This window comes from Daktulosphaira vitifoliae, unplaced genomic scaffold, assembly GCF_025091365.1.
Source record: "Daktulosphaira vitifoliae isolate Bord-2020 unplaced genomic scaffold, ASM2509136v1 Scaffold_4, whole genome shotgun sequence".
NCBI lineage: Eukaryota > Metazoa > Arthropoda > Insecta > Hemiptera > Phylloxeridae > Daktulosphaira > Daktulosphaira vitifoliae.
Window position 1 is genome coordinate 31,449,283 of NW_026099575.1, and position 25,945 is coordinate 31,475,227.

General features: G+C 26.0%; 4 protein-coding genes across 9 annotated transcripts; 3 read left to right on the plus strand and 1 right to left on the minus strand.

Annotated features, from left to right (window-relative positions):
- Positions 1–7,139: 7,139 nt before the first annotated feature.
- LOC126906407 (surfeit locus protein 1) lies at positions 7,140–11,845 on the plus strand. Its single transcript, XM_050687011.1, has 7 exons — positions 7,140–7,547; positions 7,609–7,710; positions 7,789–7,910; positions 7,969–8,166; positions 8,220–8,393; positions 10,573–10,716; positions 11,379–11,845. Exons 1-7 carry the CDS (start codon positions 7,485–7,487, stop codon positions 11,452–11,454), a joined length of 879 nt encoding a protein of 292 aa, XP_050542968.1. The 5' UTR covers positions 7,140–7,484; the 3' UTR covers positions 11,455–11,845.
- Positions 11,846–12,345: 500 nt separating this feature from the next.
- LOC126906394 (G-protein-signaling modulator 2) lies at positions 12,346–18,396 on the minus strand. Of its 3 annotated transcripts, none has more exons than XM_050686993.1 (12): positions 18,122–18,396; positions 16,829–17,061; positions 16,279–16,414; positions 15,825–15,967; positions 15,636–15,759; positions 15,461–15,576; positions 15,231–15,397; positions 14,879–14,976; positions 14,537–14,731; positions 13,528–13,605; positions 12,983–13,130; positions 12,346–12,886 (listed from the first exon to the last, which is right to left on the minus strand). In XM_050686993.1, exons 1-12 carry the CDS (start codon positions 18,140–18,142, stop codon positions 12,558–12,560), a joined length of 1,788 nt encoding a protein of 595 aa, XP_050542950.1. In that variant the 5' UTR covers positions 18,143–18,396; the 3' UTR covers positions 12,346–12,557. The 3 variants fall into 3 exon arrangements, with proteins under 3 accessions (XP_050542950.1, XP_050542951.1, XP_050542949.1); XM_050686994.1 differs by having other exon boundaries at positions 12,346–12,919; positions 14,576–14,731; positions 18,122–18,393; XM_050686992.1 differs by having other exon boundaries at positions 12,346–12,919; positions 18,122–18,393.
- A 156-nt stretch (positions 18,397–18,552) lies between these two features.
- LOC126906410 (ubiquinone biosynthesis protein COQ4 homolog, mitochondrial) lies at positions 18,553–23,128 on the plus strand. 4 transcript variants are annotated; one of them, XM_050687014.1, is made up of 7 exons: positions 18,553–18,780; positions 18,869–19,062; positions 19,134–19,230; positions 19,814–19,916; positions 20,223–20,352; positions 20,416–20,509; positions 20,575–20,867. In XM_050687014.1, the coding sequence occupies exons 2-7, from the start codon at positions 18,894–18,896 to the stop codon at positions 20,729–20,731; spliced, it is 750 nt and encodes a 249-aa protein (XP_050542971.1). In that variant the 5' UTR covers positions 18,553–18,780; positions 18,869–18,893; the 3' UTR covers positions 20,732–20,867. The 4 variants fall into 4 exon arrangements, with proteins under 4 accessions (XP_050542971.1, XP_050542974.1, XP_050542970.1 ...); XM_050687017.1 differs by lacking the exon at positions 20,575–20,867 and adding an exon at positions 23,016–23,128 and having other exon boundaries at positions 18,553–19,062; XM_050687013.1 differs by having other exon boundaries at positions 18,553–19,062.
- On the plus strand, positions 23,022–25,564 carry LOC126906414 (LITAF domain-containing protein-like). Its single transcript, XM_050687022.1, has 3 exons — positions 23,022–23,130; positions 23,194–23,353; positions 24,969–25,564. The coding sequence occupies exons 1-3, from the start codon at positions 23,028–23,030 to the stop codon at positions 25,072–25,074; spliced, it is 369 nt and encodes a 122-aa protein (XP_050542979.1). The 5' UTR covers positions 23,022–23,027; the 3' UTR covers positions 25,075–25,564.
- Positions 25,565–25,945: the final 381 nt, after the last annotated feature.

Genomic DNA, 25,945 nt, shown 5'->3' on the forward strand with positions numbered 1-25,945 from the left:
TTTGTAACTCTCCAAACGCCACGCGTTATCGCATATTCCGTTGTCTAGACTAGACTGTTATACGCATTCACCCCTCCCCACGCCTCGCTCACAATACGACGGTACACTATTCCTATAAAAATTTATTTTTAGTTATCGTACCCGTACACGCGTGCTTGTCATCAATATTATATATATGTAAACAAATTTTTATTTTGACTGACCAATAACGCCCGCGTCTAATGCGCCTTACGTATATATATATATATTCCTACCGCCGTTTATACCTCGGGTATAACGTTAGTCCGACCCGCCCGGCCATAAAACACAGCTATACTTAGTGCATGATACTTTTACGTAGTTAAGTCGCATTATTTGTATAAATATATATATTCTAATTACTATTAAAATTAATATATTAACACGATTTATTCTAATTAAGAGATATAAAGTATTCATTCCGATTACGAGGGATGATTTCCGTATCGTCATTTTTCGTCACTACCTCCACGTTCCGGGAGTGAGTAATTTACGCGCCTGCTGCTTTCCTTGGATGTGGTAGCCGTTTCTCAGACTCCCTCCCCAGAATCGAACCCTGATTTCCCGTTACCCGTAACAACCATGATATTGATAGTAACTACTATCATAACATGAAACTAAAAAGTAAAAAATAAATATAGTTTAAAAAACTAAAAAAACACGCTTTTAAAGTACATCGAACTAAAAAGTTAAAAATAATTTTTAAAATAATTATGAACAAAAAATACTAGTATTATTGTGATAAAAGCGTCGGGCGCTCAATATACGAAAAATATGGCACAAAGCACCCACGCTTTTATCACAATAATACTAGTATTTTTTGTTCATAATTATTTTAAAAATTATTTTTAACTTTTTAGTTCGATGTACTTTAAAAGCGTGTTTTTTTAGTTTTTTAAACTATATTTATTTTTTACTTTTTAGTTTCATGTTATGATAGTAGTTACTATCAATATCATGGTTGTTACGGGTAACGGGAAATCAGGGTTCGATTCTGGGGAGGGAGTCTGAGAAACGGCTACCACATCCAAGGAAAGCAGCAGGCGCGTAAATTACTCACTCCCGGAACGTGGAGGTAGTGACGAAAAATGACGATACGGAAATCATCCCTCGTAATCGGAATGAATACTTTATATCTCTTAATTAGAATAAATCGTGTTAATATATTAATTTTAATAGTAATTAGAATATATATATTTATACAAATAATGCGACTTAACTACGTAAAAGTATCATGCACTAAGTATAGCTGTGTTTTATGGCCGGGCGGGTCGGACTAACGTTATACCCGAGGTATAAACGGCGGTAGGAATATATATATATATACGTAAGGCGCATTAGACGCGGGCGTTATTGGTCAGTCAAAATAAAAATTTGTTTACATATATATAATATTGATGACAAGCACGCGTGTACGGGTACGATAACTAAAAATAAATTTTTATAGGAATAGTGTACCGCCGTATTTTGAGCGAGGCGTGGGGAGGGGTGAATGCGTATAACAGTCTAGTCTAGACAACGGAATATGCGATAACGCGTGGCGTTTGGAGAGTTACAAACTTACAAACAAACAACAAACATACACCACGTGAAACTAATAAAAGCGTGTTAAAAACCCCTGGACAGGGGGTCGCGGCACAGTGGTGACGTGGCATAGTTGGATCAAGTATAATGATATCTGACAGTGATTCACTATCATAAAAAACGCTTCGATGCAAATCTTAGATAGTGTTTAATCTTAAAATTGGTGGATTATTCCTAAAGCTACATGATCTGCTATTTCCTTATTTATATATTGATTAAGATAAAGTATGTCGAATGAAAAAGGGATATAAATATTATTTTTCATAAATAATTGTGTTGATCCATACATTTTTCAATAAATAATTTATTGAAAAATGTATGGATCAACAGTGTTAAATATGTAAAAAATAAAATCGTGAATTTTCACATAAAAATAGCATTTGGTAGCCATTTTCATCGTGAAGACAGAATAAAGTCCGAAATTTTTTTTTCAATAATAAAGTACATACATTAGCTTTAATTTAAGATATATATAAAAGTGTCAGACTTTCCGGAACACTTTCAAAAATTAAGTTGAAAAAGTTAATTTTTTGTGAAAAAGTTGTCATTTTAAATCTCCCCCTGTGGGTAGGTAAAGGGTCAGATTTATAAAAAAAAATATACGAAATGATAGGTAAAGACCTTAAGCATATATAAATAAAAATTATATTGATTTGTTCATTTTTAAAAAAGTTATGGCAGTTTTAAGTAAAGAAAATTGAAAACATTTCGAAAATTAGGGATTTTTAAATTTGTAATTTTTTTGGAGGTTCCCCCATTTACGTGGAACAAGGGAATTTTTTTTTAATTTTTGAAGGTAATGTCTTCGACTAGATACGATTTGTGATCTTTTAACGTATCGTTGAAAGAAATCGGTTCGGTGATAGCTGAGAAAAAGTGGTGTAACAGATACAAAAAAAAAAACACATTATAGTAAAACCAATACCTTCTCAGCTTTGCATCGAAGCTAAAAATATAGTGTATTATTTTATTATGTGATTTTTATTTTTTAGGAATATGCTTACATATTTTAAAAAGTACGTATAAAATAAATTACAATTTTTAAAAAAACTTCATTTTGTATTTATAAAACAATACATTTGTATTTGTAGGATATACGTTAAGTTAACGAGATAAAAACATTAACAAAATAATCATCTTTTCGCAGTGTCGGGCTGGCTCAGGACGCCCTCATTAAATTTGATATTTTTTTTTCTCGCTGGACCACTGAGAAAATTGTCTGAAGGTCATTAAGAAAAATTGCCTCCGGGATCATTTCCAAGGTTCCAGACCGACACTATTTCTTAATCAAGATTGATTAGATCTGACCAAAGCTGAAAGTCATCAAAATGAGAATCATCTTGGAACAATAGCTACACACGAAAACACTGTAAAAAAAAAAATTTAATTTTGACTATTTTCTTATTATACCTTACTATGTAGATAGTACTCAAATAAAAAAAAAGTTGACTATAAGTGTTCTCGCAGTTGTCGGTGATGGGTAATAAAACACCCACACGACGAATATAATTATATTTAAATACTATATTTTGTTGTGGTTAATACTTATTTTAGAAAGAGGAAAGACCATTATATAACATATAAGTGGGAGGAATAGACCACAGATGGATTATTTTATGTGGAAGAGAGAGAGCGTAAAGCGAGTAAAACATTGTAAAATTATACCAGACGAGAGTGTAACTACACAACATAGACTAATGGTAATGGAGTTGTGGTGTACCGGAAAGAGAATAAACAAAAATAGAAGAACACACAGGGGAAAAATCGAAGATCCGGTGGTGGAAAATGAAAAAGAGAGGACGGAGTGGAATGTCGAGAAACATAAATGATGTGTGGAATAGATTTGCTAGCTGTGTAAAGAATACTGCAAAGGAGATTGTTGGTGAGAATGAGAGTAGAATGCCAGGAAACAAGAAAACCTGGTGGTGGAATGAGGACATTCAAAAAATCATAGAAAGTAAGAAAAAACAATTCAAAGTATGGCAGAAGAGCAAAAGGAGTGAAGATTGGATGAAGTTTAAACGCTTGTGCAAAGAAGCCAAGTGTGCAGTAAGTAAGGCGAAGTTTAAGAGGTACGATGAGTTGTATGATAGGCTAGGAACAAAGGAAGACGAGAAAGAAATCTATAGACTTGCAAAGATAAGAGAGAAAAGGTCTAAAGATTATCATTATATAAGGTGTATAAAAAGTGTTGATAATAAGGTACTCTCGAGTGATGATGATGTGAAAAAAAGGTGGAAGGAGTATTTTGAAAAATTATTGAATGAGGAGTACCCAAAAGAAACATTAGATGATATCTCGTGGAATAAGGGACTGGTAGATTTAGTGAAAAAGAGGTATGGGAGGCTGTAGCATCAATGAAAAAGAATAAAGCAGTAGGACCATATGCAGTGCCAGTAGAAGTATGGAAAATATTAGGCGATATTGGCATAAGGTGGTTGAAGGAACTTTTAAATGAAATCTTATTAGAAGGGAAAATTCCAAATGAATAGAGGAATAGTATTGTGGTGCTAATATTTAAAGGTAAATGTGACATACATAGAAGTGTGAAAATTATAAAGGCATATAGCTTATGAGTCATGGTATAAAAATTTGGGAAAAGGTAATATTAAAGAAAATAAGAAATGAGATACCAATTGGTATTTAAAAACCAATTGGATTTATGCCCGGTAAGTCGACAATGGAGCCAGTATTTTGTGTGAGGCAACTAATAGAAAAGTTTAGGGGAAAAAAAGCTTTATCTATAAATACTATAGATTTGGAGAAAGCGCATGACAGAGTACCGAGGGAGGTTTTAAAGTGGGCATTAATGAGAAAAGGAGTCCCAAAAAGGTACATTAATATAATAGAAGATCTGTATGATGGCACTTGTACCAGGGTAAAAAGCGTAGGAGGGATATCAGAAGGTTTTCGGGTAAGAGTAGGAGTGCACTAAGATTCTGCTTTAAGCCCTTACTTATTCTCTATAGTGATGGATGAAATTACAAGAGAAATACAAGGAGAGGTGCCGTGGTGCATGTTGTTTGTTGACGATATAGTGTTAATAGGAGATAATAGGCAGGAAATTAATCAAAGGCTAGAGGTTGTGGAGATCAGCTCTCGAAGAAAATGGTTTAAGAATAAGTAGAAGTAAGACAGAGTATAAAGAGTGCGAGTTATAGAGTAACAAAGGAGAACACGAGATAGGTATAATGAGGAGGTCAGTGACAATAAGCGAGGACGTGATTGGAGAGATGGAGAGTTTTAAGTATTTAGGGTCATTTGTGCAAGAGAGTGGTGGTATTGACGAGGATGTAAGACATAGGATTAAGTGCGGGTGGTTGAAGTGGAGAGAAGCGTCTGGCGTCTTATGTGATAAAAGAATTGCAATGAGGCTGAAAGGTAAATTCTACAAGACTGTAATAAGACCAGCGATGATGTATGGTTCATGAGTGTAGTAGAGATGAGAATGCTTAGATGGATGAGTGGAGTGACTAGAAAAGATAGAATATAATAGGTATAGCGTCAATCGTGGATAAGATGAGAGAAAATAGACTTAGATGGTTTGGTCATGTTATGAGAAGAGCAGAATCGGAAGCTGTAAGAACAGTTATAGAAATTAATGTTGAAGGAAGAAGAGGTAGAGGAAGACCAAACAAGAGATGGAAGGATGCTATTGAATGCGATTTGAGGACAACTGATGTGAGCGTAAATGATGTGGGAGATCGTGTCAAGTGGAAATTTAAGATAAGGGTGGCCGACCCCAAGTAGTTGGGATGAAGGCGAGGAAGAAGAAGAAGAAGGAAAAGAGTTCTAATAGTCAATCTAATTAAATAAAAAACATTAAATCTAACCTAGTAATTTGTCGTAGTTAAAATGAGGTTAGAAAAGTAATAATATTGATAAATAAAATTGCAGTCACTGCTATTAATCCTTTTCATTAGCAGCTATTTATTATTATTGAGAAATTACAGGGCTAAAATCACTAAGACCAATAGTGGCGGCTCGTGGTTTGGACGACGGGACAAATCTGTAGATAGTGTTTAATTTTAAGTAATTGGTAGATTATTTCAAAAGCAACAATAACTCTTATTCTCTTAATTTTATCCCGATTAGTTATTTGATTTATAATTATAATATATGAATAAATAATAATTATAATAATTAAATTGAGTATGAAATTGATATTCAATAATTTAATATTGTAATTTTTATGGAGATATTATAAAAATAATAAAGTAGTTGTCTATTTCTTTATTTTTATCGCGTATTTTAAAATAAAATATAATACAAATCCCAGAATTTTAACACAAAAATAGCATATTTTTAAATACGGTAGTCATTTTCACCATGAAGACAAATCCAGAGGTAAATTTTTTTTTTCAAATTAAAGTATATTACTTTAATTTAAGGTATATATAAAAGTGTCAGTATTTCCGGAACACTTTCCAAAATTAATTTAAAATGTCCTTTTAATACGCATAGTTTAAATACGCATGTTAAAAGTTTTGACCCACCTTATATAAAGGGATATGATCCTATTTAAAAAAAAAGTGTGGCAGATGAAAGAGGTATATAAAAATTATTTATAAAAAAATAATAATATTGATCCATACATTTTTCCAAAAGTTATAGCAATATAAATTGCAATAAAAAATGTAAAATCAAGAACTTCTTCACGGAAATCTTACATTTTTTTTAACTTTGGTGTAAGGGGTCAAATGTTCTCATAAATATATCAAAAGATAGGTAAATATCTAAGATATCTATAAAAAAAATATATTGATATGTACATTTTTGAAAAATTTATGCCAGTTTTTAGTAAAAAAATTGAAAAAATGTCGAAAATTAGAGATTTTTAAATTTGTAATTTTTTGGGGGATTTCCCCGTCTCATAATTTAAATAAATAATCACCCTGAAGGCCATCAAGACCGAGAGATTTTATGTTACGGAGAGAATTAAATGATTTGTGTAACTCAATTATGGACACATGTATGCTGGAAAGAAGAGAAAACTGAAAATGGGAAGGACTAATAGGAGAGGGAGTGACAGAGACCGGGGTATAAACAGAAGAAAAGTATTTGGAGAAGAGATTAGCTGTTTCTATAGGTTTTTACTAGTAGAGCCTTCATAGGACAAATTTCGGGGAATAAATAAAGAAGAACGATGCTTACGCACAAATTTCCAAAAGGAATATGGATTAAGTTTAAGGTTTAATTCAGAGCGAGCAAGAAACTCACGATGACATTTCTTGGAAAGAAATTTATAACGTGCTCGACAAAAGAGAAATAAAATTTATAATTGAAGAACAGGTAAGATATTTTGATTATTATTATTATTATTTAATATTTTTAGAATAAATATAACTTGAATTTCATATTTATTGAAACAAATGTCTTTAATTAACTAGGTCCAATTAAAATTTTTACTTTTTTCCATTACTAATTTGTACAAAATAACATTTGTCTAAAATTTTTTTATTTCAAAAATATTTGTTCCAAATTTATTAATTTACATTTATCTTTTTATTCATGATCTATTTGTTCCAAAGACTATTTTTTCTAAGTCTTCTTTAATTTATTGAACTTTTATTCTAAAAATTTGTTTGAACAAATGTTAATTGGGACTAGAAATTTATGGAACAAAGTTACCTCACCTAACCCAGCTATCAATATGGATTTTGATTTATATCTATGATTTTCACAGACATTTGGAAATACAGTTAGCATCATGCATATTTTTTTATGTGTTTTAAATTCTAATTGAAAAATAAATTAGAACTATCAAATTAATAACTAATAAATTAACTGTAGTTACATATTATGCAATAATTCCTCTATTCATAATTTTCTGTAAAAGAGCGTTTCAATATATAAATTAAAAAAATCTATACTGAGTAACTATGTTAAAAAGAAAGATTTTTTTAAATTTTTATCCAAAAAAAATGATTGAGTTAAAATTAATTGTAAGTTTAAAGTTTTTTTTTTGTTTATATTCATTTTTACTTTACTATTGTTATGATTCAGAACACTGTTATTACAAAGTATTGTGCAAGTTCCAAAACATCATTAAAATTGAATTCATTTAGTAGAAGAAAAAATAATAATGATATAGGTTGGATTTTATTAGTAAGAGTTTTGTAATTGTTTAATGCAATCATTTAGTTTTTATTATTCAACATAACTTATAGAACTCAAATTTATTAGGTAATTCCAATATCTGCTTTTGGGCTTGGTACATGGCAAATTAAACGCAAAATATGGAAAGAAAGTCTTATAGATGAGCTTAAAACAAAAACTACATTACCAGCTATTGATTTTCCTGAAGAGTAATTGAAAGTAATTCAATTATAACTATATGAAAAGTTTATGTTTTTATTTTATTAGTATTGAAGATATTAAAAATCTTGAGTATTGTCGAATAAAAGTTAAAGGTGAGTTTGATCATTCAAAAGAAATATTTTTGGGTCCTAGATCTTGTTTAGTTGATGGAGGATCCAGTAGTGGAAGTGGTTTATTTTCTGTATCTGGATATACTCAAAGTGGTTATAATGTAATCACACCATTTAAACTTTCTGACAAACCGTAAGTGAATTCTATATTATATTCAACATAAATTAAACATTCTCTTATTTTAGATTAACGATTTTAGTTAATCGTGGTTGGGTTTCAATGCAAAATAAAAACTCTACATCACGGATGTCTGGTCAAGTGTCAGGTGAAGTTGAATTAGAGGGAATAGTACGTTTAAATGAACCCAGACCTCAATTTGTTACTAAAAATGTTGCAGATTCTCATTTCTTTTCCTACAGGTTATAATTTTTAACTTAAAATACTTGCTTGGTTTATATAAGTATTTAATATTATAAAATTTCTTTTTATCAGCTGTCTAAAAGAAAATTAAAAATCATTTATTTATTAATTAAACCATTTTTATTAAAAATGAAATCTAAAAATTTTAGATTTTTCAAAATTAAATACTTTTATTTTTGAGTATTAACTCTATATCGGCGAATATTTTTTTTTTATAAATAAATTGGAGAGTTTATGATTAATAACTTTTAATCTAAAAGTTATACTACTGCTTTACAATAATATATTTACCCAAAAATGTATATGGGAGTTTAGCCACATGCAAACTACTCCTATGATTATAATAATTAAAAATATAAGCTAAACAGTAAAAACCCAGCACAGTGGGGACGTAGCATAGTTGGGTCAAGTATAATGATACCTAATGGTGATTAAAATCACTATCATAAAAAACATTTAGATGCAAATCTGTAGATAGTGTTTAATTCTAAAAAATCGGTGCATAATTATAAAAGCAACATGAACTCCTATTCCCTTAATTATATTCTGATTAGTAGTTCTTAGGTTTAAAAATATAATTTACGGATAATATATTTTATAATTTTTGCATCTAAGCGTTTTTTATGATAGAGATTTTAATCACTGTTAGGTATCATTATACTTCACCCAACTATGCCACATCCCTACTGTGCTGGGTTTTTACTGTTTAGCTTATATTTTTAATTATTATAATCATAGGAGTAGTTTGCATGTGGCTAAACTCCCATATACATTTTTGGGTAAATATATTATTGTAAAGCAGTAGTATAACTTATAACTAATAGTTATAAGTGTAATATATGAACAAATATATAAAGGAATATGGTTTTATTTAAAAAAAAGTATACTGAATGAATAAGGTATATAAGTAGTATTTATCATAAAATAATTGTATAGAACCATATATTTTTCAAAAACTTATAGCATTATATAATTGAAAATATAAAAAAGAATTTTTTTATAAAAATCAAATTTTTTTTATCAACTGATGTCCGTTTTCACAATAAAAACAAAATAATGGCCGAAATTTTTTTCCATAACATATATTTTCTATTATATATATGTACCTTATTGAGACTATTTTTCTCATTAATGTCCACTTTAAAACCTCTTCTACTACTCTATCATATGCTCTCTTCAAATCTATAAATACCATACACAACTTTTTCTTCTTTTTGTTATATTTTTCTATTAGTTATCTACACAAAAAAAATTGCTCCATCGTTAACTTTCCAAGCATAAATCCAAACTGCTATTTAGATATTGACGTCTCATTTCCTATTATCTTATCTATTACCTTTTCACAAATTTTCATACTATGGCTCATAAGCTTTATGCCTTTGATTTTACATCTTGTATGTCTCCTTTGCTTTTAAATATTGATACCACAATACTATTCCTCCAATCTTTTCTCCATTCTATTTTTTCTTCTCATAAGATTTTATTAAAAATATCCTTCAACTACCTATGCCAATACCGCCTAATATTTTCCATACTTCTACTGGCATTTCATCTGGTCTTACTGCTTTATTATTTTTCATTGATGCTACAGCCTCCCTTAACTCTTTCTCACTAATTAAATCTACTTATCCTTTGTTTCATTAAATATCCTCTAATGTCTTTTTTGGATATTCTTCTTCATTTAGTAATTTTTTTAAAATAATCTTGTCATCTTTTTTTCACATTATCATTGCTTGTTAGCATCCTCTTACCTCACTTTTTGTATACCTTACATTTTTAGACCTTTTTTTAGTCCTAGCCTATCATACAACTTATCATATCTTTTAAACTTCACCTTACTTACCACACACTTGTCTTCTTTGCTCAAGCATTTATACTTCATCCAATCTTCTCTTCTTTTGCTCTTATGCCATATTTTGAACTGTTTTTTTTTACTCTCTAAAATTTTCTGAACGTCCTCATCTCACCACCAGGTTTTCTTGTTTCCTATTCTCACCCACAATTTCCTTTGGAGTATTCTTTACACAACTAGCAACTATATTACACATTGTATGTCCTCTATTTTACAGTCTTAAAATTTTTTTCTTTTTTCTGACGTATCTTCATTAGTCACTTCTCATAACTTATTAACATGATTATTTTGACATTTAATTAGTTATTTAAACTTTATGTTTTTAGGGATTTAAATGCTATGTCAAAATTAGTTCAGTCAGAACCTATTTTAATTGATGTAGTTAGTGAAAATAATGTGCCTGGTGGACCACTTGGTGGTCAAACTAACATATCTTTGAGGAATGAACATCTTTCATATATCATAACATGGTTAGTATAAAAATAATGATTCAAAAATATATATTTTTTAAATAGTAACCAAGTTTTAATGACATTTCTACTAGGGTTTATCAATAATATTGAATTGTTGAAATTTTTTACTTTTTTACCGTATAGATTTTCCATTAAAGTATAGTATTATGTTACAAAAAAATATTATTTTACCATCTCAGCCAAGAAGTTTAAGTTACTTAAATCTATTTATTTATTATGTCAAATAGTTATCAGAAAATTTTTTTTCATAACCAACCCATTGAATAGCTCCCAGGGAGAATTATTACCATACTTGTATTATCATGGATGTCTGCTATTTTTTACAGCCTATTGTGTCATAATTTCCCCACTTATAAATTATTATAAATTTATAACGAATAAAACTTTTTTTTTTACTTATAATACATTTAAAAAATTTTAATTTAGATTACCTAGCTCAAGTAGTATTCTTTTTTAATGAATTATTTTTGAGGGTAGTAAATTGCTTAAATGTTAGTTATGGTTTTAAATCATATCCAAAAATAAATATACTTTTAAACCTTTTTAATTTTATAGATGAACATTCATAATTGCATATTATTATATATCTTTATTTCTAAATAGAATGGAAATTTTGTACATTTAATATATACTAAATTATTAATATTGAATTTTTTCAGGTATGGTTTAGCTGCAGCAACTAGTTATATGTGGTACTCAAAATATTCACACGCAATAAGAATGGTTTTCAAATAACATTTTATTATTCTAGATTTTGTTCAGTTATCATAAAAATTTAATTATAAAATAAAATTTTAAATCGAGTTACAATACTTTTACTAATAAGAAATGTATTATTTCTTTGACTAGATTAATTTTATGCTGAATTAATGTAAATAATTATTTTTACATTATGTATTTTTAAAATAATATTTTAAAACTACTAATAAATAGTTGATTTTAGAAATCAGAGCTTGGTGTATAATTTTGCGTACTTTAATTAAAATTCATGTACTTAACCCATCAACGCCTGGCGTCCCCATATGGTGACATTCGTATTGCTATTTTTATCGCGCGTTCTTAGAATAATAATTTAATAGGTAAAAGCCGAGTGTACCCATATGGTGACACTCAATATCTCAGAAATCGTATTTTCAAAAAATTTAAAAATAATTTTTTTTATTTTTGTGTTGTATATTAATCTGTTTTTAGTAAAAAAAATAGAAAGTTTGAAAAAAAATAATTCTCGGCGTTGATGGGTTAATGCATTTCATTATTAATTATTTGTTAAAAATCAAACAAATTAACAGTATTAATTCTTTCCATTCTATAAAATGTATTTAAATGTAGTAGCCAATAGCCCTTGTTGCCAAGGCTTTATTTTGTAAATAAAAAAATAAATATAAGTTTTAAAAATAGTACAGGTTTTGTTAAGTATATTAAAAATTATGTTTAAATTTATATAATAAAGAATACAATTTAGAAATATATTGTATTCTGCTTAAAGTTAATAACATAATTTAATACTATAGGATCAGATTAATATTAATTGATTTTATAAACATTTATTTTTTTAATACTAAGCTATAAGTAATATAAATAAATTTAACTTTTCAATAAAATATATCCAAGTTTATCATATTTAAACTTAACCACTAGATAAATGATCAATCTAAAAAATAATTTATATAGTATAGGATGTTAACTACATAGGAAATAACACCAATGCTGTAGTTTTAAGTATAAAATCATACTTAAGTAAAATATTTAAATAAATCATTATTTTTATAAAACTGCTAATGAAGTTGAAAATCTAGTAAAAAAAAAATACTTATTTAAAAAATAAATATACAGAACAACTAATCAGAGCTTTTTTTAGAAATTGTTATATTGGCTCTTTGATCTTCCATTCTTCCAGATTGTAAACGCATGATAAGAGTAAAAAAATCTTCATCTGGTACTGTTGGACCACGGTTAGGTGTGCGCTGAGATTCTCCATCACTACTTATGTTATTAACAGGGAGTTCACTACGTTGATCTTCTAACCTTTCTCCTTGACATCGCATTAATAATTCTAAGAAGTTATCATCTGGCTGCTGTTCATTTTCTGGTTTAGCAATGCCGGGAAGTTGTTCCAACTCTACTCTCTGTTCATCCATACGCTTACTTTGCATACCAGCTATCATATCTAACAAATCATCTTGACTATCAATGTGTATTCCTATTTTAAAGTTATGTGTTTCAATATTAAAATCAAAGTAATATAAGTATTTAAAATTTTTACCTAAATTAGTAGATTGCTTGTTAGAGCTTTGATTTTCCTTGTCTTCCAAATTTCTTGAAGATCCTAGAGTACAACGTTGATCATCCATTCGTCCAGATTGAAATCGTGATAACAAATCAAAAAATGGATCATCTTCAGATTTATCATTCTAAAAACAAAAAAGATAATTATTTAAACAGCTATATTAAAAAATTTTAGTTTGACTTTTAACAAAATGTTCTATTTAGCTACCTAGTATAATTGTCTATTTTAATATTATCTATTAATGATTTTTATGTTAAAAATATTTAAAAATTTAGCATTTAAAATATTTACTGTGCTAAAAAAATTTGTTAAATGACTTAAAACTATTTCATTTTGTTTACATATTTTCTGAACTATTAAATAAAACAAGACATAACAAAATGTAGATTTTAATTAATAACATTATGAATACATAAATTAATCTCTAATTCATCTTCTTTTTTAAATGATATAAAAAAAAACTAGTCTTAGCTTATCTGTTGTTTAATATTAGTTATTGTAAGATAATAAATTAAAAACACCTTTTTAGTTGTTGATAATGTGGCCTGATGTAGATCATCATTCAAATTATTCATTTTTCCTTTGCCATCAGGAGTTAACTGTAAAAATATAAATCATAAATAATGTGTATTATTTGAAAAAAAGAATTTAGGTTTAACATTTTTATATTCTTATATAATTTAAATAATATATATACAAAAAAAAAAAAAAACATTTATGACTAAAGAGAACAAATATTTATAAATTTATTTATACTTCCAAACCTTATCTTCTTATTTTCGTCCGAAAAAATTATTTTTATATAAATGAAAAAACAAAAAGAAATTTCACTCCCTAAGCTAAATATACTACACAAGTTGACCAAGCAATGTAACTTAAAAATTAAGTTATATATGTATATTTTCATTTATAATAAAAAAACTTAGATGTTAACACGGCCGCTGGGGATTGACGGCCGGTTATAGAAAGTGTACCGGAAATCATGTGAAAAAAAGAGGCACGGTACGGGATTAGAACCCGCGACCCAAGGCGTCATATAGACAAACCTTAANGACCCAAGGCGTCGTATAGACAAACCTTAACACTAGGCCACCGTGCACTTATGATTCAGATCCCGATACACTTTCATTTAGGTTGATAACGTGATGTGCGGCTGAGGGAAACACGGTACCGTGTCAATGTAACTAAATTAAATATTCAAATATAAATATCATTTATTGTACATTATCTTTCTACAGATATTTTGTATTTGAAGAAAATGAGTAGCAAGTTATAATTTTTCAGTATACTTGTAACTGCTTTACTTGAGTACCAAAAGAAAACCTTATAGGTTGCTTATTAAATAGACTAAAAAATTTAGAAATTTAATCAGTTTGTCATGAACAAGGAGAGGAAAAAACAATTATATTATGAAAATAATACCAAAAAAAATTAAAAAAAAAAAAAAAAAAAAAAAAANNNNAAAATTAAATATTAAAAAAAAACCAAAAAAAAAAAAAAAAAAAAAAAAAAAAAAAAAAAAAACTAAACCTTAAGCAAATCTAATTGTTCCATGCTTTGACGTCTCACCCGATAACGCCTTAATTGAGGTGATGGTTGGGTATTGGAAATAGCTTCTAATAATTCTTTACTTTCTGGTGAAAGTTGACCATTGGACAAACCCAAAGATTTTTTAATATCAACAATATTTATTTGAGCTGTTGCTTGACCGACTGTATCACCAATCTAGTCATAAATAAATAAATACATGAAAATAAAACATTTTAAGATGATAAAAATGAATTTAATTATTCATTTAAGAAGCTTTTAAATTCTTTCAATTATTTGATTGCCTAGTGCTAATAAGATAAATATTTGTAAAAAATTATTTACTTCTTTGGATATTTCTAAATGCTTAGAAGCAAAGTATAAGGCTTTTTCATGATTGCCAAGGGCCAAATTAACATTTCCCAAGCTCCAACAAGCTCTTCCTATATAAATATTTTAGCATAATTTAATATATGTAATATTACTATCATAAAATTTTTTTTTTATAAATCTGTAAAATTTTAACTTGAATATTTGTTTGCAAATTCACAATTTAAGTTTTTAGAGTAAGAGCTGTGAATTTTCAGACATAAAAAAAAAAAAAAAAAAAAACACTGGTAATACTAATATCTTTTCAGCTTTGCATCAAAGTTAAAAATAAAATTTCTATTAAATTTTAAGCGTAATAAAAAAATACCCTCTCCAATTCGATCATGTAATTTTTGAGCTATATCTAGATGTCTTAAATGATAATCTACTGCTGTGTTATAATCTCTCAACAATGTATAAGTATTTCCAAGACTGTAACATGCTTGAGCTTCAACTGCTCGGTCTTCTAGCTCTTGAGCTAGAACTAAAGTTCTCCTAAAAAATTATACATATAACTGTATAGTAGTAATTGTATTTTTGAAAATTATTTTGATTTACTTGTAATGGTCAGCAGCTTCTTCAAATTCACCAAGAAAAACATGTGAATTACCTAAATTACTGTTTGCTCTTCTTTCAGCTGATTTATCTCCAAATTCTCGTGCAATTTTTAATCTCTATAAATTTAATAATTATTTTATATAATAATAAAATTGAATTATAATAAATTAGTTACTTCTTCGTGATATTGTATAGCTTCTTTGAAGTTACCTAAAAGGTAATAAGTGTTACCTAGATTACCACATGCTCGGCCAACAGCTGCACGATCATTAAGTTCTTTCATCAGTTTTAAATTTTCCCTAAATTTATTGAAATATTTTAAATTAATTATTCAACTCTATATTTAAGTATTTTTTTATCTTACTCGTAATATTTAACTGCTTGTTCAATACAAACTTTCACTTCTTCAGGAAATTCTCCTGGATCTTGTTGTCCAACTCTACCAATATGTTTACCTTTAGCGTGATAAACATTTCCCAAATTATATAAAGCTCTTCCTTCGCTTAACTATTAAGATTAAATTAAATATAAATAAGATTTATATATGTATACATAAGGACAGTGATTATACACTACAACTATTACACTTGTCCAAGACTTGATTACTAACTGTTCTATTCTAGGAAAAAAGTTGAGCTTTCTTATCTTTAATTATTTTGATCATAACATATGCAATATTATGTAGGCAATTTAAAATTTTTAAATGCTTATCAAATTGACAAAAGCCTATTTATTTTTTACAAAATTAAAGATATTATAATTTATTTGATTATTATCTCAATAAAAGAATAATAAATTTATAAAAATTAATAACTTACTTTGTCTTCTAACTCTCTAGCAATTTCAAGATGTCGTTTACAACATATCATAGCTTCATCAAAATTTCCCATTACTTTTAATGTATTACCAAGATTTCCACTAGACTTTGCTTCACCTGGTTTATCACCAAGTGTTCTAAGATTACAGTGAAAAAAAATTGAATAACAAAATTTATAAATACAGTTTATTTCATAACATTCAAATCTTAAAAATAGTCCACGACTATATAATTAGATATAATTATGGATAGGAGTTTTGAGTCATTGAAATTTGAAAACTAACAACAAATCCTTTGACGAAAATTTTTACTTGGATTTTTTAAAATTATTACAATAGTTATTATTGAAATGATACGTAAAATATATATTGTTATTTAGTAGAATCTCATTGCAATCATTTATGTATCCTGCACTGACACTATTTTTATCTCATAATAATCACTCATGGTAAATAAATAAACTATTGAGTGAATTATTCATTGAAATCCCATTTCTTAATGAGATTTAACTTGATTTTTAAAACTATTTTCTATTAATTCTAGTAAATTACCTTGCTAAAGCTAAATCAAGTTTATGAAAGTGTAAAGCTTTAGGATAATCTGCTAAATAAAAATATGCATTTCCTAATTGGCTGTAAATAGCACTCAATGTCCGCAAATCATTTGTCCCTGCTTGAACAGCAGCTTGAAAAAATGCTACTCCTGAACGACAATCACCTGCTTTACACAATCTCTCACCTTCTAGTGCTAGTTCAAGACACATATTTCCAGCATCTCTTGGACTCTAAAAGAAAATTTTAAATGTATTAAGGAGTAAATAAAACACAAAATATGTTTTTACATTAAGTAAATCTGTATAACTGATAAACATTTATTTTAAATAAATAAATTTTCTTTAAAAGGTATTTATTTTTCCTTTAGATTTCAGAATTTCTCTCTTATATCACTTAGAAAATATACATTCTAACAATCATAGGTAAGACCAAAAGAATATTTTACAGATTTCTTAAAGGTATGTATTATAGTTATAATATATAACTTATATATTATAATATATATCTTATATATATATATTGTATTGTATTAAAATTAAAAGGGCAAAAATAAGTTAATTTACATTTTTGATAACTTTTCAAGATTCTAAAATTAATTTTTTTTAATATCTTCTTAACTGCCAGAAAATTTAAAATTTAATTTTTACAGAATGATAATTGTAATCATTTTATACTTAGATAAACAAATTATTTATATTTTGTTTTAGAACCACCAAAATCTGATTTTGAAAATAAAAAAACAGAATATCTTATTATTCCACTGAACCTTTCCCACCATGATTTGATAATTTCAACATTAGTTTATATAGTCAAATTAGTAAGTCACTTAGTAGGACACCTAGTGTACTATTTATAAAATTTAATTAAATGTTCATAAAACCTATGTTCGAATTTTAATCTACTCAATCTTTCAATTATTAACTAATAAATCAAATTTTTTTAAAATTAATTTTTGTAAGAAATCACTAATTTATACTGTGGGAGATAGTTCTCCGAGTATGTTATCTATAAGCTATTTTATCTTCTCCTAAGAATGTTACTAATTATAAAGAAATATTTCTATAATGTTATTTAGATATATGACAAAAATACCAAAGTACTTTAAATTAAATTACATTTTAATTTCAAAACCGATAAAATAAAAATGTAATAATAAACTTCATAGAAATAAAATACTGATGAAATAACATAATTTTGCCACTCATGTATGATAAAATAAAATAATATTAAATTATATAGACATGTTCTCAATTTAATAATATTATGGATAAATTTAATCATTATACATACATCTTCCATATTATCCGACATAATGAAGTCAAAAATTCAGAATTTTATTATTTTGATATAAAAAAAACAACAAAAAACATTAAGTCGTTAAATTTTGTTGAGTGATGTAACTAGAGTTCATATAATATAACAAAACTAATCGATAAGTAATAAGGAATTATCGATCTTAAATTACATTAAATGATAGAATTTAAAAATAAACAGATAATTAAAAAATAAAATAATTAAACATTTTTGAAAAAATCGAATATTTTGGAATAATTGTGAATTGAAAATGAAGATGTAAACAAAATTATTTTATCCGATGTAGGAATATAATTGATAACACAGAATGCACCTAAACCTCAGTTCTTAATAAATCTTTAAAATAAGATAATAGCATACCTCAAACAAAAAATATTTTCTATGATAATACAGTACATTGGGTGGGATTATTGCGCTTTATTAAATAGTTTCAGATAATAAAAAAATCTCTTTTTATATGATTGTAGAGATTTATTTACAAATATATAGAGGCGTACAAATAAATTTATTTTTTACTTAAGTTAAAAATAATCTTGTAAAATATAACTTTGAACTTTTACTTATTAATTAGTTGTGAGGGTATTAAGATTTTCTAATTAAGGAGAGGAGAGTTAATTGAACATGAAAATATAGATGTTTAGTACAATAAAAGCTTTCTCCCTTTTTGCTAGATAAATAGTTAATTTATAAATAAATTTTATAATATTCAAATCAATGTTGTAGGTGTTAAGATTAATCATAGTTTAATATGTGGAAGAAAATTGTAAAAAATACTCCTTATTCAAGATATATGTCTGATTTTGCTAATCAATATAAAAAAAACCATATTTCTACTACACCGATACAAAAAATGTTATTAGCTGTTGGTTCTGCCACAATCTCACTATTTGATCCATGTAGAGCTGGTATTATTAATAGTATATATAATATTATTAATATTTTATAATGCAATTTATAAAAATTAAAAATAATGTAAATGAAATATTAGATATGATAGCAACTTTTGGAGAAACAACTGGAATGTGTGCATTGCAAGATATAAAAAGAAAAATGTCTAATAATCCTGAAGGAATTGAAATATTACAGTAATAAAATATTAATAATTTACTATTTATTTATATAATTTTATACGTGTATAAATGTTTAGTGCACAGATAAAGTATATTAAGTCTTATGTAGAAAGTGTGTAATAATGAAAAAATGTTAATAGTTTTTTATATTTTAATTTTAATTTTCTGAAATTATGTAATCGCTAAGATTTTTGTATCAGTAAAAACTTATGATTTTGTTTAAATTAAGTACAATAAAACAGATTTTTAAAATTTTTATATCTAAATAACTAATGGTCAAGTTCTTAACTTAAGTAGTACAGAGTCATTTAGATTTTAAACATGAGTCAAGTGAATATTTCATTAGAAAACATTAATTAATTAATTAAAAAATGTATAGTACACTTATTTAAGTTCAATAAATTAAAATAAATAATAACTGAGAGCATTATAAATAGAAGTGAAATACAAAATAATTGATTTATTGATTTTTTTGTAATCTACTAAAATTTTTAATAGAATATTTTCTCTATATTTTTTGTGATTCTCTGTAAAAAGCAAAATATTTTTATTTAATTTTTGATAGAACAATATTTTTATAAATTTTTTTTTTTTTTAGATCACAGCCTCGTATCAACTCATCTACAATTGATCTGAATAAACTTCAAAATATGCCTAAAAATTCATTAGGTTTTACTTATTATAAATTTTTAGATGATAATGTGAGTAAAAATAATGAAGTTAAACTATTGGTTTATATTTATTAAATAAAGAATATTTTAAAAGGTTAAAACACATGTATAGAGTAATAATTGTTTAATTAAAAAGATTGAATTCTACCATTATTAACTAAAGGTATATTTTAATTTTAATAGTGAAAAGTTTGAATTATATATCCAATTAATCTCTAGAATTTTAATTAAAAGCAGTTCTGTTAATTGATTTTGAATTTAATTAAAGAATTTCAGTTGTTTTAATAATTGTAATATTTAATTATGTTGATATGTATAAATAATATTTTTTTTTAGAAAGTTACTCCAGACTCTAGAGGTTATGTTCAGTTTATTGATGATGTTGAACTAGCATATGTAATGCAACGATATAGAGAAGTGCATGATTTATTTCATACAATATTAGGCATGCCAACCAACATGTTAGGTAAAATTAAATCTGTAGCTTATTATTGCTTTTTGTTAGCTATAATTAGTCTTTATTTATTAGGAGAAGTTACAGTTAAATGGGTTGAAGCATTTCAAACAAAATTACCCATGACAATGAGTGGTGGCCTTTTTGGCGCTGTTCGTCTTAAGTCAAAGTAAAGCAATTTTTATTTGATTAAATTTCTTATATTTTTGTTAATAATGTGTTAACTTATTAAAGACAAAGGGAACAATACATGAATTACTATTTGCCATGGGCAATAAAAACAGGAATTAATTCTAAATTTATGTTGAATATTTATTTTGAAAAAAGATGGGAACAGTCTATTGAAGATTTACAAAAAGAATTGAATATCCGTCCTTTAGAATTTAACTAATGGAAATTATATAATGATATTAAGTTTGAATTATGTATTATCCTAATCATTTATATAATTCACTGTTTTAATAGTATATAGTTATAATTCTTATATTAACTGTTATTAATAATATATTTTTATTATTTATTACATACTCTTATATGTAGTTGTAAGTTAACAAAATTGAGGACAGGGTGAAACTAAAGGACTATGTAACAATCCATACAATTTATAGTATCAATAAATAATGTAAGTGTCAAATTCCTTTTTAAAAAATTATAATAATTGTATTATTAATTAAAATTAATTAAAACAATAAATTGTTACTATTATAATCATTCTATGATTTTTCTTATTTCAAAAATAAATCAAAACTTTTTTTCATTATAAAAATATTCTGAAAAAAATATGAAATTTGAAAAATTGTTACATAGAAATTTGTTTCAATCAAGTATCAAAAATTATATAAAATTTTCCATTTTTACTGTAAATATTTATTCTAAAGTTATTTTTGAATAATCAAAATATTTTATAATGAAAGAGTTTAAATAAGTGGCTATTTTAAAATTTCAAAAAATAAATTGCTTATAGGTACAATCTGAAGGGAATTTAGCTTCCTCAAAATTTGTCATAGCCTTTTAAAAATGATTAAAATTACATATATTTTACACATAGAAACATTTATGAAGTGGGGAGAAATTAAATTAGACTTCACACTTTTTGATCAAATTGGGCCAATGAATTTACCTTAGCATAAATAGTGATTTCATATCTATGTCTAAAACAATGTCTTCAAATAAATAGAGTAGATTATGATTCAAATTTTATAGAATTTTATTGTAACCTCCTTAGCTGTATACCAAAATTCAAATCAGGGTATACGTCTTAAAATGTATTAATTCATAAATTCATATTATTTAAATAGAATCAATATTTAGGGAGAACAAGAAAAAAGTAGCTTCCTCATACAATGATATGGATTTAATTTTGGGTTAAGCATGCTAGTAAAGTTTTTTAAACAATAAAAATGTTTAAAAAGTAATTTTTTTACATAATGATTTAGATTTAGTATAAGAGATTATAAAATTTCAATTAATGAATGTATGTATACACAACAGACTTATACCACAGAATAGATTAAACCAGAAGTGACACTCTTAGTTTTTGCTGATAACAAGCTTATGTCGCTCAGTGTAGCCACTTAAGAAAAAAAAATGTATTCCCTTTTTTCTTTACATACGGTCACATTGTTCAACACCATTATTAATGGTTTGTTTGTAAACACAATGTTTATAAACATGGTTTATTGGTAAATATGAAAAATATATGGTAAATATTGGTATTAATGAATTAGAAAATATTTTTATTAATAACTTTTCCACACTTGCTATTGTAGATGGAGTTGGAGCCGAATTAAAAAATTATTTTTGTAATGTACCTTTTAACCACCCTTGTAAATGTTTTGATAAATTGTATTTAATTAATTTGTTTACAAGATTTAGAATATTTACAGCTATAAAATTTTTAAATAAAAATTTAATGTCTGAGAAAAAAATTAAAAATAGGAAATTGTCTATTTTAACTCATCTATAAATTATTTATGTATATGATATTTGTAAATTATTGTAATATATGTTTTAAATAAATTTAATATTATGTGGATATTGAATAATTTTTTTTTTTTCTAAATAAGTCTTTATTAAATATACATAAAATAAAAAATATATTAAACAAACTAATTACACATAATGAAAACATTAATTGAAAGTTTTAAAATAGTGTTATATGTTTAGAAATAATAATAAAATAAATCCAAAAAATTTACTATGCAAATTTTCTAAAATAATTAGCATGTAAATAATACATTTAGAGTTCAAATCAACCGCCGATGTACAATTATTGTACAGTACAATGAATTATATGCATACAATTACTTATTTTATTGTTTTTATGGTAACACTGAGCGACATAAGCTCAAAATTACCGTACTCTCATAAGAATACATGTAATTTTTTTATCAGTGTCCATTCTGGTTTAATCTATTCTGTGGTATTACTACCTTTTCTTGAAATATTAAGGCAATTGAAATTATATAATGCAATTACTTTAATTAATATATAAATATATTAATTTTCATGATTAAAATAAGTTATCATTGATTCGTTTGTATAGTACAGCCTGAATGCCATAGGCGTATATATAAATGTTGCTATGACCTTATTACCCTAAATGGAAATACCTATACTGTGATTTTTTTCATCTCAACTTTTATTTTTTTAATATTTAATTTTCGTGCTTATAGTTAATTAGAATCATGAATGGCCAAATAACGCCAGGTATAGTTCCAACAGCACCTATTGGAGGGAATCTTCAAGCTAGTGTACCACCAGCAAGTCCTTTTACTCCACAACCTGAATGTAACATTTTATAATTAAGATAATATTAAAAAATTTATGATAACCATGTTGTGTTTTCCATAGTTATCAAAGCCCCACATGAACTAATAACAACTGTTGTTCCATTGGGTCCACATAGCACTAGAATGGTTTGTTACAATTGTCGCCAAGAAATCACTACAAATACAACTTACAAACCAAGTGCATCAGCTTACAAGTGTAGTGGGTTGTGTTGTTTATTTGGGTAATATTTAATTTTGAAGGATTTAAAAATTAAAAATTGAGGTACTACTTCTTTTATAGTTGGACTGTTTTGTCAATAGGATTTGGTTCAATCATTCATTTATAAAAAACATTCATAAATTAATAATTTAGTCAATATTTTTATCTAGATTTTGTATTATTTGTCTTAAATGAAATAAAAAATAAAAATGAATTATTTTTATTTTTATTTTATCAAAATTTTAAAATAGCCAATTTTCAGCCTTTATAAAAATGTGTTATAGGTTAATAAAAATTTTGGGATAAGTATTTATTGATTTACAATCATTTTAATGCAATAATACATTGTAGAGCATGTGGGTACAGCTTATACTGAAGCATATTTATAATGCAAACTACTTTTTTGTAAGTAGACAAAATTAGGATGACGGACCATTAACATTGACCTCTATAGAGCCACCCTAACACACAGTAATCTTGGAGTTCATTAAAAAGACTTGTAATTCTTAAAATTTATCTAAATAATAATTCAAATTTCATATTATATTCTAATCATTGAAGGCATTATTTTAAGTATTTAGTAAAAAAATATATAATTAACTTCAATTTTAAACAAAATGAGAGAATCTTGCTTTTGTTATTTTTGTGTCATATTAATTTACAATACAGGTTCTTTGTTTATTATAGGTTAATTGTTTTTACTACAATTTATGCATTTGTATTGCATAAAAAAAAAAGAAGCTATATTTTTAAAGTTATCTAATATTTTTTGCAACTTAATCAGTGACTATTCAATAGTGAACAGTATTTTTCAAACATTTAAATAAATATTAACAAGCTAAGTGATGTACCATATTCTCATTAGTGATTAATTTTTGGAAAAAGTAGTGTGCCGAATACATCAAAATAATTATTTCTAATTATCCTATTGTAATAAAATTTAAAATATTCATTTCAATCTTATGATTGTTTTATTTTCCCAACCTAAAAAGAAAAAAAAATCATAATTTTATAACAGTTTTAATGGTAAAAATTATAATTGGTTTGAATAGATAATAAGACGAAATAAACTCGTAAAATTAAAAAATATCACATTATCTGTGGATTTTCCATTTTTTCTCGTTATGTAATCGTTTAAACTTAAAATAAACTACATCACAGGACTCCCAATAAAATTTTAATACAAATTGATAGGTCACACTAAAGTGATTTTTTTTTCCAACTTTGAACCCAAAGTTCAGAGGAGGGCGCGAAATTTACAAAATATTGAGTGACCGCTCAATTTGTATGAGATTTTTATGGGAAATACTGTAGTGATATTTATTTTTGATTAAAATAAAATTTGATGTGGGGAACCTAAAAAACCCCATTTTTGGAAATAGCAAATTTTAGTTTTTAATTTCGCTATTTTTAGGTCCTACTGAATATCATCCTACTACTCGTTACATTGAATTTACTAACACCCTGTATATATCATTAGTACAATGGTGTGCTCATAGGTGACACATGAAGAAATATAATGTAAAAATAAATTAATATTACCTTTGTTTACATTATCTCTATGTCTCCTTATTTAAATTATGACTTTCAATAAAACAAAAATTTTAATGTCTTAATTTACTTTTTAATAATTTCAGATGTTTTTGGGGACCATGTTTAATTCCATTTTGTAAAGACTCATTCATGAACGTGGAACATCGATGCCCTAAATGTAAAACTTTCTTAGGTCAATTTGTTCGATAAATTAATCATGTTATCAGAACATACTAATCAGAATCTGAGTTTACATTTTAAAGGAAAATATTTTTTTTAACCGCATTACTAAAATCATCATTAAAATTTTATACAATTGTTAATTGAAGTCAGATAACTGATTCATACCCTTGATGAATAAAATAATATTAATTGTGTTATGCATATCTTAGAAAGGGCAACTAATGAGTTAAAAAATATATTTTTGCACTTATATTAACATATACACTGACCAGTATTACCTTAAGACTTATTGTGTTGTGCCTTACTTATCTTGCCTTAGTGATAAAATGAAAGAAAATTCAATTGTACATCACTTTATTAAATAGTTACCTATTTTATTTTTGTTATAATGGAATAATATTAATTTTAAGTTTCAATGACCTAACAATTTTTGTATTAATGTTAATCTTAACATATTGTTGTTTTTATTTACTTTTGTAAATTATTTTTGTTATGACTACTAATATAATTTATTAAAAATTTTATTATTGACAATAATTACATTTTTTTTTTTTTAAAGATATGTAAAGTTTTGGTTACAAGACTTGTTAGTCTTCTAAAAAATTTGTCTTTATCCTATTGCAGAAAGAAAAATAAAGTTTTTAAAGGATGTAGATTTCTTTTTTTAGTAATTTATATAACGAAAAAATACTGATGTAAGTTTGTCAAAAATATGATCATGAGTAATACTATATTACTAGCATCATAATCGTAGGTACAACTAAAAACTACTTTTTAGTGTATTTTATACCACCCCTAAAAAATACTATATAAAATAACATACATATTAGCTTCGATGCGAAGCTGAGAAGGTATTGGTTTTACTATGATGTGTTTTTTTTTTTTTTTTTTTTTTTTT